Below are 14,402 nucleotides of genomic sequence, written 5' to 3'. Positions count from 1 at the left end.
TACTTTCTGATTTCTAACCAGTACATTTGGTTTATCCTTATACGACATAGAAATAGAATTGGGAAATATAGGTTGATTTTCATTTTCTTCTTTTAGCCAACAGAATGCTTTTGAGGTTTATTAGGTTGCTGCATTAATCATTAGCTCACTGTTTTTATTGCGGAATAATATTCCATTATACAGATATGCTTAGCACACAAATTTGCTTATCCATTCTCCTACAGATAGATATTTGTGTTGTTTCTAGTTTGGGGTTCTAAGGAATAAGGCTGCTGTGTATGTTTTCCGTGCAGGTGTTTTGGAGAAATCTGTTTTTGTTTCTGTTTGCTAAATGCATAGGAGTGAAATTTCTGGGTCCTAAGTTAGATAAATGGTTAACTTGATTGGAACTGACAAACACTTCTACAATTACCTTTGTGCCCAATCATCCCTAGCAATTAGCATTGTTAGTTCTAGTGGATGTGAAGTAGTATCTCATTGTGGTTTGAATTTGCATTTCCCTAATGACTGATGAGGTTGGGCCCCTTTTCATGTGTTGATTGGCCATTTGTGTGTCTTCTTTACAAAACATCTGCTCAAATCTTTTGCCTATTTTAAAATTAGGTTGATTGGGTCGCCTGGGTGGCTCAGTCCTTCAGCGTCTGCCTTCTCGCCCTGGGATCGAGGCCCACATCGGACTCTTTGCTTGGCAGGAACTGGCTTCTCCCTCTCCTTCTGCTGCTCCCCCTGCTTTTACCCTCTCTACCTGTGTTAAATAAACAGATAAAGTCTTAAAAAAATAAAATGAGATTAGGTTGACTGTCTTATTTCTTGTTGATAGATGGGTATGTTCTTTATATATTCTGGATATGAATACTTTATCAGATTATGTTCTGCAGATACCTACCAGAATGTGGGTTGTTTAATTTTTGTCATGGTGTCTTTGGATGAGCAGAAATTTTTGATAAAGCCCACTTGACTACTTTTCCTTTGTGCATAATCTCTTTATGTCCCATCCAAGAGATTTCTGCCTACCCAAGGTTATGAAGATACTGTTTGATTGTTTTCTTCTGGGAGCTTTACACTCCTAGGTTTTACGGTTAGGTCTCTGAACCATCTCAAATGAATTTTTTGCATCTGATGGGAGCAGAGTCAAGATTGTCTTCCTTGTTTGGGTGGTCACTTGTATCAGTATCATTTGTTGTTGATAGGACTTTTCTTTGTGTATTTGACTGACTGTTACCTTTGTTGAGAATTGAATACACACACACACACACAGAGGGGTCTGTCTCTGGATTCTGTCTTCTTCCATTGATCCATTGTCATTCTGCCAATACCAAATGGTCATGATTGCTGTATATTTATAATAAAGCTTGGATTTTGATAGTATAATACCTCCAACTTTTATTTTTTCATTGACAAGAGTATTTTTATTTTGGCTGTTCTAAACTGTTTACTTTCCATGCACATTTTAGAATTGACTTTCCAGTTTTGTTTTGTTTTTTTACACTAGGATTTTTTAAATAATGAATTTTTAATTTTAAGTCCAGTGTAGTTAACATACAATGTCATATTAATTTCAGGTACGTCGCACAGTGATTCAGCCATTCCATATAACACCCAGTGCTCATCACAAGTGCCCTCCTTCCAATTATCATATGGTTTCACTTATTTGTGGAGCATAACAAATAGCATGGAGGACATGGGGAGTTAGAGAGGAGAAGGGAGTTGGGGGAAATTGGAAGGGGAGGTGAACCATGAGAGACTATGGACTCTGAAAAACAATCTGAGGGGTCTGAAGTGGTGGGGGGGTGGGAGGTCGGGGTACCAGGTGGTGGGTATTATAGAGGGCACGGATTGCATGGAGCACTGGGTGTGGTGAAAAAATAATGAATACTGTTATGCTGAAAATAAATAAAAGATAAATTTTAAAAAAAAGTGCCCTCCTTCATCCCCATCACCTGTTTCACCCCTCCTCTCCATCTCCCCCTTGCCACTCCCCTACCCCTCTGATAATCATCAGTTTGGTCTTTATAGTTAAGAATCTATTTTGTGGCTTGTCTCTCTTATTTTTTTTTCTTTGTTCCTTTGTTTTGTTTCTTAAATTCTAAATATGAGTGAAGAACCTGCTAAAATTTTGATTGGGACTGCAGTGAATCTACAGATCAATTGAGAGAGAAAGTATCCTTAAAACACTGAGTCTGTCGATCCATGCATGTGGTAGACAACTGTCCATTTCTTTAGGTCTTCTTGAATTTGTCCCAGCACTGTTACAGTTTTCAGTGTAGAAGTCTTGCTGGTCTTTGGTTAGATTTATTTCCAAGTGTCACTGGGATCACCTTAAGGACAGTGGTAGTTTGGTGTTTTCACAAATGTCCTTCATCAGGTTGATGAAGTGCTCCTTCAGTCCTGTTTTGCTGAGAATTCGTATCATGAATGGACATTCAGTTTTGTCAAATCCTTTTTCTGCATTTATTGAAATGATCATGAGCATCTCTTAGTCCAATCACCAGTTTTATGTATTTCTCCTTTTCCACTGTTTGTGTTTAGAACAGTACACTTCTGTCCAAGCTCTGGTTTAGTTGCATCCCATAGATGTAAATTTTGGATTCTCATTATCATTCAGTTCAAAGCATTTTCTGTTTTTCCTATGATTTTTATTTTTGTCCCGTAGGTTTTTTCAAAGGTGGTTTCCTTAATATTCTGATGTGGAGATTTTTCTTGGTTTTCGTCACATGTGCTCTTTCACCATGAAAAAAGGTTTCTTTTCATCTCCAATAATACTCCTTGGCTTAGGGGTGCCTGGGTGGCTCAGTCTTGATCCCAGGGTCAAGCGTCTGCCTTCGGCTCAGGTCATGATCCCAGGGTCCTGGGGTCAAGCCTCCTATCCGGCTCTCTGCTCTGTGGGGAGCCTGCTTCCTCCTCTCTCTCTCTGCCTGCTTCTCTGCCTACTTGTGATCTCTTGTCTGTCAAATAAATAAATAAAATCTTAAAAAAAAAAAAATACTCCTTGGCTTGAAGTCTGTCTGGTGTAGCAGAGGTAGCCATGTCGGCCTTCTCCTACACATGTTTTCTGTGGCTTATGTTCAAAGTGAATTTCTTGTGGAAGCATATAGTTGTTCTTTCTTCCTTTCTGTCTTTGTGTCTTTCTTAGTCTTGGCTGATAGTCTTTGTCTTTTAATTAGAGAGTTAGTCCATTTATATTTAATGTGACTGCTGATATAGTTGGGTTTAGGTCTGCCTTCTAGGTATTTATGTTCCTTTTGTCCCGTTTTTGTTGTTGTTGTTGTTGTTCCTTTGTGCCTTCTTCCCTGCCTCCTTCTGGGTAAATCATGCATTTTTTTAGTATTAGTTTTATTCCCTCTGTTTTTTGTTGTTTTAAAATCTATACCTTGGGGGGGGGTTCTTTTTTTTTTTTAAGTGATTGCTTTAGAGCTCTGATGCTCAAGGCAGTAGTCACCGCCCACACACAGCTATTTAAGTTTCAATTAGTTAAAATATGAAAAAATTAAAATATGTTCCTAGCTTAAGGAGGGCACTATGGTGATGAGCACCAGGTGTTGTATGAAAGTGATGAATCACTAAATTGTATACCTGATGCTAATATTACACTGTTTTTTAACTGGCATTTAAGTAAAAACTTGAAAATAAAATAAAACACATCCCGGGCTATAGTATGGGGAATAGACTGAGAAGATACAGAACCACAAACAGGAAGAGGAGTTAGGACATTGTTTTTGGAATCACTGGCGCAATTTTGTGAGGTATTAATAAGACAGTTTAAGAGACACTGTGGGATCAAGAGATCCTGGAGGCAGGGTCACCTGAGTGGCTGCAAGTGGCTTGTCTAAGCTGGGGAAGAGGGAGGCCTGGTGACTGAAGATTTCTGGCATGGGCCAGCAAGTGGATGTCAGATGCCATTAATGGGGACAGAGAATGTAGGAGGGACTCAGGTTCACGGGAAGATAAAGAGTTTAGTTTAGATATTTTACGCATCTTGAGGCACAGATAAGTAGTAGGCAGTTTGCTACCTGGGTCCAGAATTTTGGAGCGCTATGCGGAGCAGATTTTCACATTTTTAATTTACATATTGAGGAACCCAAAAGGTATGTAAAATCACCATGGTAGTATTAGAGAGTAAAAATATACAGAAGTGTGGGATTGTCAGCATTTAATGGGAAGAGGAGACTCTAGACAGATCTTGGAGACAGATGGAAGGAAGACTGGGAGAGAGAATGTCACTGAATATGAAGGAATAGAGAGTCACGAGTTAATTGTTAAATGGCAGTGAAAGGTTTTCTAGGCAGGTGTTCTATAGGTAATATTTGACAGATTTGGCTTAGTCTAAGATGCAGCAAAGTGCTTTGAAATTATGTGTCTCTTTTAGACTTCATGCATCCACTGCCTTTATCTGTGTGCATTTGTTTTATCTGGCTGTGTACTAGGCACTCTCCCAGGCATCACAAGGGGAGCCATGAATGAAGGCAATTCTCTGTCATACTCTTTCCGCTAAAGAAGGACATACGAGCAAATTGTTAGAATGTGAACCTTAAGGGTCTGTAAGTAAACAGGCTGTAGGAAGGGCTGCGGGAACCCAGGAGAGAGAGCAGCTATTCTGTGCCTTCCACATGCTATTCTTTCCATATGGACTGTCCCCTTCCTGCCTCTTCAGCGACCCGTCCTTCAAAACTCAGCTCTGGCATCCTTCTGGAAACTTCCTTTGATTCCTTTTATTTATTTAACAGAAACAGTGACTCATATTGGACAGTGTATCTCTAAAGCAATCAGAAAAGAAAAAAAGAAGGAGCAAGGAGGGAAGGAGTGAGGAACAGGAACCAAAATGGAAATAATAGTGCGGACTTGTTAGAAGAAATTCAAACAATACGGAAAATGTAAGGAAGTTCACCCAGGATCCCAGCACCTAGAAATAATCATTATTCACATTAGGTTGACATCAGCCAGATATATCCTTGTAAGTTTGTCCAATACGAGCGGTGGGATAGAAATAATTTTACATCATTAGGATCATACAATATATACTATTTTAAGTGTTGCTAAGTGCTTAATTTCACTTGGAGGAGATTAGTGTAGTGTCAATGATACTTCCAATTTTAAAAGAATAGATTAGTGTAAAAAAAAATAGAAGCTGAACTTCACATAAAGGTTTCTTGACAAGAGATAGTAATTACTAAAAGATCCATCTAAGGTTGACAAAAAAAAGATGGTGGTTTTGAAAAGCCGTGGGTCTCTATGTTTCCCTTTTCAATACCTCCCTTTTCAACTAGGACTTCTCTGTGAAGTGATGGAGAAATTAACACTTCCAACTTCCCTCCACCTTTCTCCCCCTGACCCCGAATCCTCCAACCCCCCAACTGCTTCCTGACTTTCAGTTATAATTACAGCATCGCTGCACAGCACTTATCTACCTTTTTGCAGTGTAACCCGTGTATCTGTTGATCCCCAACTCAGTATTTCGATGGCCCTAGCTCTCCCCGGCATCTCTTCCATCATGGCTCTGGCTTGTCTTATCCTGGAGTTCTTTACTTCTACTAGCCTCTCAGTTGGCTGGATTTGATCATCAAGCTGTTTTCTCGAGAAGGGCTCCAGTAGTCCTTGCAGTCTCCTGTAGTCTGTCCACCAGCTTTATGCTGGAATGACAACTCGGCTGAGCATAACTTCGCTGCGTCCTGCTTTCTTTCCCTTGGACTCCCTACAGCCCTCCTCTGTGTCGCGGACTCACGGGAAATCAGTTTTCTTCTTTACTACTACTCCCCCCACACCACCACCTTTTATGGGTTGGATTTGCAGATTTCAGAGAACATAGATGAGCTTTTTACCTATTCCCTCACTGCACGGGAGAGAATTTATTCGTAGGGAGGCCAGCCACAGCTCTGATACAGTGATGTGAGCGGGATGTTTCTGGAGTATTAACCAGCATCTCTGTCTTCCTTTCTAGAAATAATTGATGACCTTGCCAACCTGGTGGAGAACACAGACGGGAAGCTCCGCACGGAGACCAGGCGTGTGACTATGGTGGACAGAAAATCAGCATCTTGCGGTAAAGGATAAGCTGCCCTTACGGTTTTGCCTCTCTCGCCGCTCAACCATCCTCTGTTTCCTGTTTCCCACATTTGTCTCATTATTGCAGGGGTTTGGTTCCGCTTCTAACGCAGACAGTCCTGTTTGATGAAGTACTGAAATTGCTCAAAGAGACCCAAATCTTGCTAAAGTGAAGTGAGTTGTAAGGGGGCCTGTGTGGCTCAGTCAGTGAAGCGTCTGACCCTTGGTCTCAGCTCAGGTCTTGACCTCAGGGTCCTGAGTTCAAGCCCTGCTTTTGGCTCCACACCCAGTGTGGAGCTTACTTTAAAAAAGAATAAAATAAGGAAAAATGAAGCGACTTGCTCCAAATGTGGGAGAAGTATAATACATTGTTAATTTTTTAAATTTAAGATAGGAAACCTCTCGAGAGTACCTGTTTGGGAATTTGTGTGACAATATACAGGTTGGTGCTGGTACATTCTCGTGGCTATTGAAGGCCATCTTGCTCACTTGATTCCTTTGTTTTGTCACAACCTTAATTGTTGGAGCTTGGACCACCGAGCAGTTAAGAGGCCAGGTTCTGAAGTCCATTGAGTTCAGATCCTACATGTAGTGATGTTATCTTTGGCAGTCGCTTCACCGTTTACTACCTTGTACATAAAATGGGGGCACACGAGCCAAGACAAGGGATTCTAGCAATACTGATGCTCTGGCTTTGCCCCACAGCTTCTGATGAAGGAGGGCTGCATTCCGTGTGGTTTGAATTATCCACTGCCTGTGTGCAGCGCCCTGCCCGAGGCCAGTGTTGATAAATGGTAGTGACAGTAGGAGTGACCACAGTGATGGTTCCTCGGTACTGTGTCTCACAAAGGTGCACGAGCTAATACATTTATTACAAGCAGAAGTATGATAGCACTCCAAACTCCAGTGCCTCTTAGTCCTTTTGGTATGAAAACTACGACAGATCCCTCTGACCTGTCCAGTTTTAGAACGAGACCCTCTGCCCAAGATGTACGGCCCAAGAGGCATTACCTTTTTACCTGATGTGCTGGCTGACTGAGGTCTAGAATAACAGGGTGACTGAGGACGGGCAGCCATGGACTCTGAAACCTCAGGGAAGGGGAATCTGAGGGGCCTCACTGCTCCCCTGCTATCACCTGTCTGTGCTCCCTGGCCCCGGGGTTCTCATCTACCAGATGCCGGCCACTCTGTGTTCCTGCCCCCATGGGCAGAAGCGCTTCCTGTTGAAAGCCACACCTCCTTGCTTCTTGCCTTACCGACCTTCTCATGTAGCTTCTGCCCACAGAGACTTTGGTTCTGCACTAGATCGTTTGGAGACAGATCTCTTCTGACATTGTCTTTGATCTCTATAGAAACTTAACCTTATTGACTCTTAAAAACCTGGTTATCAAAGTTAAACTGTATGGAGCATGTGAGGTGTCTCGTGCTGGCCACCCTCCTTGACTTTCCGTATTTATGTGGGGAGGCCCTGCAGGTGGGGGGCTGAGAAGTGGGGACTCTAGAACCTGGCCCTGTATCCCAGCTCTGCCACTCACCAGCTGGTGACCTTGGGGAAGCCCAGACTCCCCTTTGCCTCAGTTTTCCTGTCTTTGAAATAGGAATGCTAATGGTATAGCCCTGAGAGCGTTGTCATAAGGGAGAAAGGACTTAATATAGATAAAGACACAGGTAGAGTATGTGGCACACGGTAAGCCATGAGCAAGGATTAGCTTTCCTCTCACGTGTCTAACCTAGGAATAGTCTAGGGCGCCTGGATGGCGCAGTCAGTTAAGCGACCGACTCATGATTTGGGTTCAGGTTGTGATTGCAGGTTGTGATTGAGCCCGGCATGGGGTTCCGCACGCAGCGCGGTCTGCTTGAGATTCTCTCTCCCTCTCTCCCTCTCCCTCTCCCGCTGCTTGTGTGCTCTCTAAATTAATAAATAAATAAAATCTCTTAAAAATAAATAAAATAGGAAGAGACTTCCCTACTCAGTGACAACTTTCTTGAAGTTTTTGCTATGTGTGCGGCAGTCATGTCGTTATTGTTTTGGAATGAACATATTTGTAGATATGTCGGGAAGCTTTTTGTATTTGCAAACAGTGGCCCTCAGCACACGTTACTCATGAAGTCCCAACGAGGACTGTTACTTCTGTTGCCAATTTTTTATTTTATGGTATTGCTTAGTGTTGGTGTTTACACCCAGAAAGGTGCATAAAATCTTCTGACTTGAGCTCTGTTTTTTTTTTTTAGTAGAAGAAATGGAGAGGCTCCCTTAATTGCAAAAAGGCATGTTTTTAAAACTGGGTCTCTCAGAGTGAGTTAACTGTAAGTTTATCTTCTGCACCATTTATATTTAGGTGTCTATAATCTGTAACAGAATTACAGTTGGCCCTTGAACAGTGCAGACGTCAGGGGTCCTGACCCCCAGGCCCCCAGTGCAGGCGAAAATACACGTCTAAGTTTTGACTCCCCCAAAACTTAACTATTAACAGACTACTGTTGACTAGAAGCCTTGCCCATAACATAAACTATCAGTTAACACGTTTTGTGTGTTATATATACTGTATTATATTATAGATATATAATATGTAATTATACATATATACATATATGTCTTAAAATTGTAGTATATATTATGTAATATAATTATATGGTATAATTAATATATAAAATTATTGATTAACAATAATAATTGATTAATATTGCTTAATATAGTAATACTATATGTTATATACTGATTTCTTCCTATAAAGGAAGCTAGAGAAGAGGACATGTTAAAATCATAACGAATAGAAAGTACATTTACAGTACCATACCATGTTTATTGACAAAAGTCTGAGTGTAAGTGGGCCTGTGCAGTTGAAACTGTGTTATACAAGGGTCAACTGTGTATGTAGGAACTCAGAAGGGAGATACAGCAGTGGGAAATAGACAGACGTTCTTCCTTCTTTTCACTGGAAATACTTTAAAGAGAATTCTTTCCTCTTACCCCATCAATTCGTTTCCCTAATACTTACTTAGCCATACCCATACCATCGGTACTGTAGGTCCACACCCTAACAACTTAACCTTTTAACATTTCTGATGCCTGATACCTTTAAAGGAAAATGTATTGCATTTATATTTTTATAGGGAAATCTGTTATTTTATATATATATATATATATATATATATATATATATATATATGTTTGTTTGTTGGTAAGCAGCGCCAGTTTTTGCATGTTGATAAAGGCTCATTGTGTGGCCTCCCAAGCTCGAAGAGAGGTCACACTGGTTTCATGACACCCCGCCATTACCATCTAAATAAGTTTCCTGCTGATCAGTATGAACCCCGTAAAGTTATTATGCCCTGTGGAATCTACTGAGTGGGTTCAGCAGCCCTTGCCAAAATTGACTAACCATTTTTTTTTTTTTGGTAAAGATTTTATATTTATTTAATTTGAGAGAAAGAGAGCCTGAGCCAGGTCTGGGGGCGGGGGATGGAGGGAGGAGCAAGGAGCCCGACTTGGGACTCGAACTCAGGACCCTGAGATCATGACCTGAGCTGGAGTCAGGTGCTTAAATGACTGAGCCACCCAGGCGCCCCTATTAACCTAACTAAAAAAAATTATTATGGTAAAAGATCCATAATATAAAATACACCTAAAATTTGCCATCATAACTGTCTTAAGTGCACAGTTCAGTGGCATAGAGTGCATTCCTGCACTTGGGGGACCGTCAGCGCCACCTGTCTCCAGAACCTTCCATCTTCATGGGAAGCTCTGACCCCGTGAAACAATGACTACTACTCCTTCTCCAGCTGGCCCCTCTCAGCCACCGCTCTGCTTTCCCTCCCTGTGACTTTGACTACATCAGGTACCTCCTATGAGTAAGTTCACACAGTATTTGAATGTCTTCAGTATTTCTCCATGCTGTAGTGTGTGACACGAATCCCTTACTTTTTGAGGCTTAAGTAGTATTCCAGTGCATATATATACTACATTTTGTTTATCCATCTATCTGTCAGTGGACTTTCTGGCTATTGGGTGAATAACACCAGTACAAACGTAGGTATACAAGTGTCGATTCAACACCGAGTTTTTGCATGTGTACATAGAAGTCAGTTTGCCGAATCAAATGATAATTCAGTGTTCAATTTTTTTTTTTTACAGAAATACTGTATTAACACATCCTTTTGTTTTGCTTCCAGTGCTTAAATTCTCTCTTTTTTAGAGATTTACTTATTTATTTTATAGAAAGGGAGAGAGCATGTGCGAGCTGAGGGAGGGGCAGAGGGAGAGGGAAAGAGAAAATCCCAAGCAGACTCCACGTTGAGCTTGGAGTCAAATGTGGGACCCAACAGAGGGCTTGATCTCACGACCCTGAGATCACAACCTGAGCCAAAATCAAGAGTTGGTCACCTGACCGACCAAGTCACCAGGTGCCCTTCAGTCCTTAAACTCTTAGGTACTTTCTGGTGGTTTGATTATTTTCCTGATAAAGCCCGTTTGCAGGCAGGGGTCAGAGACTTCTGTAGTCTGAGAGAGACAGACAGTTGGGGTAGAAGTTACTGCCCTGGGCCCACACCAGCTGAAAAATGGAACAGGGGACCCTTCCCCCATTGAAGTGGGTCCCCAGAGAGCACCCTTAGGGTAAAAGTGAACTGGAAGTAAGGTGCCCTTGAGAAGTGTGGAGAACGCAGCCTTGGCACTGAGAAGATTAGAGAGGGAAAGGGGCAAAACTGTAGTTCCTGGCCAGTTGTGGGCCCAGAAAGGCCCTATGGATTAGCATTGTGGATATCCATTGTAGCCTGGGCCAGGAAGCCCCAGATACTGCTTTTGGTCTGGAGTTCTAGATTCACATGCTGGAGCTCCAAAAGACTAGCAGAAAGAATGACATGCCTATCTGGAAGAAGACATCTTTACCCCCAGTCTCTAAGAATTACCCCAGAATGAATTGTTCAGAGCAGTACCCAGCACACAGTCAAAGATAACCTGGAAGATGTGGAAACAGCAGAGCGTGAGCCACAGACCGCAGTTACCGATCTGCACAGACTCGCAGTAGCAGAATTATCAGACACATCTATGTTTAGTACCTTTAAAGAAAGAAGTGACAGGCTTCAGAAAACCATAGAAAGTAGCAGAAAATTTGAAAAGGGACTAAAATCGAGCTCCTACCAAAAAACAAACAAACAAACTACCTGAAGTTCAAAACTCAGTGATCAGATTTGGTAGCAGCAGAGAGAATCAACCAGGAAAAATCGAAGCCATCCTCTCTCCATAATTGGTAGCTAGCATTGACAAGAGGATGTCCAGACGCTAGGGAAGTAACGTTACGATCTCAATAAGAAAGGTCTGGAGGGCTTGGTCCAGGAGCCTCGAGACATAGCAAAGGGTCGATCCCCTGCACTTTCCAAATGTAAGGCACAGTTGATCATTTCCACGTAAACATGGGCACACATGCATAGGAAGATACAAGTGAGGTATATTTTAACTGTCTGCAGGGTCAGCGTTAAGTGACCCACTCAAATGTCCCTCGGTTACTGTTCACGTGGTCCCCATTTGTTTAACTCTGGGGTGGCAGCGGGAACATCATCATTTTAAGTGCAGAGGTAGGTTGTGAACCCTCAAATGGGCTTTGATTTCCCTCCCCTCAGCGTGTCTTCCTTGCTGATCTGATATATATAAGTCATGGGTGCTTCTGCAGAGAGGAAATTTCCAGTTGTTAGCACAGACTGAATTGCAAGGGGGCCACACAGAAGGGCCTGGTGATGAATTTGTTTGCGCGGTTGTTAACAAAGGATTCAAGCACGTCTTTGTAAACCTTTCACTCAGGAGCCCCGGCTGTAAAAATTTTCCTGAGATCTTTGTGTGACTCTTCCTCCCTTTTTCTGGCCCACCCCCAGCTCTCAAAGAGCATCAAGTAGAAAACAATATTGTCTTTTGCAAGCATCCAAACACAAATGAGACTGGCATTTTTCACTGGTCCCTATACGTACTTTCAGATCTGTTACTTGTGTCAGGGCATCTCCACAAAGCAAGATCTTTGTCATCGCAGCTAAATATTCAGTGTACCCCGTCCTCATTAGAATTCAAAATAGAGCCTCGTCTGAGTCTGACGGACGAAGCCAATTGTGAGAGGCCAGACTGAGAGTTCTGAATGACTCGGGCTGAGGGATGGCCTTGCTTCTCAGCATCTTGACTATTACGTAATGTTGTCTGAGCACGTCGATGGCGATTTTAGCCACAATTTCAGTGATGTGGGGAGAAACCCACCCGGCCGACACTGTGCTAACGCCATCCAAACATGAGCCCCTCGATGGGCCTTCAGCGTTTTGGCGTCAGGGAGGCTGATGAGGAGCCCCAGCTGGCTCACAGTGAGTCCACTTAGGACCCAGATGCCCTGTCCTCATGGTTATGAGAGCAAGCTGGTGGCCCAGTGACCAGTTCTAGTGTGCCCCCAGCCAGCGCCGTGGGAAGGATGGGTTTCCATCTGTTGCCCAGAGCTGCCATGATGAGTAAGACTCAGAGGCTGTGACCCTTATTGGAAGCCAGCGGAAAAAGGCTCTTAAGGAGAACAGCGATGACCGAAGAAGGCTGTGCAGGGAGATCCCAGAGCTGGGAGGTTCACATCCTCATTGAATTATAAATGGGGTAGCTTTCCTTCCGATACGCTGAAATGTATAATTCTGTGGTGAAGCCATTGCCAGGCATGAAATTGGTAAGGGGTGCCTTGAGTGCACCTTGGCTGACACTGCCTTCCCTTGGGTGAGCGCGAACGTATTTCTTCTTACGTTAGCTCTTTTGAATTTAACATAGGTAGGGAGCTGAATTCTGAGTTGTCTGGTTTATTTAATTGACCTTGGAGACCATTTGATCTCTCAAGGAATTGGTTTTACAGTGCTGTCACAGGGACACCTGGGTGGCTCAGTCGTTTGGGCATCTGTCTTCGGCTCTAGTCATGATCCTGGGGTCCTTGGATCAAGTCCCTCATCTGGCTCCTTGATCGGCGAGGAGTCTCCTTTCTCTCCCTGTGCCACTCCCCCCACTTGTGCTCTCTCTCTCGCTCATTTTCTTTCTCAAATAAATAAAATCTTAAAAATAATAAAATGCTACCACAAACAGGTCATTAGATACCTAATTATGGAGCGGGAAAAAAACTGTACAGATGCTTTTGCTTCTCTTACTGCTTCTCAGGAATATTTTTCTTGCCTATCTTCTGCTACTTTCTCTACTTTTCCTTCGTTGAGATAATCCGGTTAAGTTCCTCCACTCCCTTATTCTCAACAGACCCTCCTGTCTGTCTCTGCACCCAGGTCGTCTTTCATTCCAGGTCTGTGGAGAAGTGCCTGGTCCTGCATGTCTGCCTTCAAAGCCATCTTGTCCTCAAGCTTCATTCCCCATCCATTCATTCTTTTCTTCTTCCCTGTCAACACTGGGCACCATCTGTGGGCCAGTCACTGGGCTGTCTTCAAGCTGATGGGTGGGGAGGACATAGTGCCTACCGTGGTGTGGAGGAGAAGGACACAGTGTAGATCCCCCATGGCTGCAAGGTGCCCAGGCGGAGAAGGATCTCAGCCAGCCTAGGGCCTCCAGGGTTCCAGCAGGACACAAGACGGGAGGAGGGACCTGAGGAATGAGTAGGATAGGCTTCCCTGGGTCTGGTGAAGTGGAAACCCAAAGTAAGCAGGGTGTGTATCTTGTGAGCCCCTGCAGGGGGAGGAGAAAGGGGGGAAAGAAAGGAGGGATGGACAGAGGGAAAGGTGGGAAGACCCGTGTCGGAACTGTAGAGGACGGTTTGCTAGAACATACCGAGCTAACACTGTTCCTTCAGAGTGGTGTGAGCGGGCCAGGCTTGAGGCGGGGTGCCAGAGACTGTCAGGGCCTGGGGTACTTTTCTAATTGATTTTCTAATTGAAACTTGGAAGAAAATCTATTTCTATCTTTTGGTACCGCTAGTGTTTTTTTCTACTCGTGGTATTTTTACACAATGCTGACGGTATTCTATTTTTAATGCTTCTATCTTTTTAACATGTTCTTATGAGCCCTTTTTTCTTTTGGTATCATTAGTACCGTTCTAGCAAATAGATACACCGTCCTTTACTTAGGTGCTGTTGTTTGGGGGCTTTTTGCCTGTTTCCTCATTTTGCTGTTTAAGTAATGCTGCATCATATACATAAAGCTCTTCTCCATATAAAAGATTTGTTCCTGTCATGTAGGGCATTGGTTAGCTTCTGGGGCCAGAAGCAGAGGCTGGGTCTGGTTCTTACTTTCGACAGGGATTGGGAGGTTGTTGGAGCCCTGAGAAGGGACGGGAGGCTGGAGGGCCGGGGCCACAGCAGCCATCCCTGGGCAAGGAGGCCAGGATGCTGCGGTCAGAGTAGCTGAGCAAGAAGAAGTC

General features: G+C 43.2%; 1 protein-coding gene across 9 annotated transcripts in view; it reads left to right on the top strand.

Moving 5' to 3' along the window:
- The window catches only part of STX8 (syntaxin 8), a 243,525-nt gene that overhangs the window by 141,494 nt on the left and 87,629 nt on the right, over nt 1-14,402 (top strand). For 8 of the 9 annotated variants that reach the window (XR_006607668.1, XM_045083381.1, XM_004760175.3 and 5 more), the window contains one exon: nt 5,936-6,037. Coding sequence is in view for 8 of the 9 variants with exons in the window: in XM_045083381.1 (XP_044939316.1) it covers nt 5,936-6,037 (102 nt within the window). In the remaining variant the exon portion in view is untranslated. Of the gene's footprint in view, nt 1-5,935; nt 6,038-6,127; nt 6,163-14,402 lie in introns of those variants that run through there. The other variant, XM_045083383.1, reaches the window with a different exon arrangement.

This window comes from Mustela putorius, unplaced genomic scaffold, assembly GCF_011764305.1.
Source record: "Mustela putorius furo isolate JIRA1106 unplaced genomic scaffold, ASM1176430v1.1 tig00000695_pilon_pilon_pilon, whole genome shotgun sequence".
NCBI lineage: Eukaryota > Metazoa > Chordata > Mammalia > Carnivora > Mustelidae > Mustela > Mustela putorius.
Note: the sequence above shows the minus strand (reverse complement) of the source record. Positions and strands in the feature narration are given on the sequence as shown.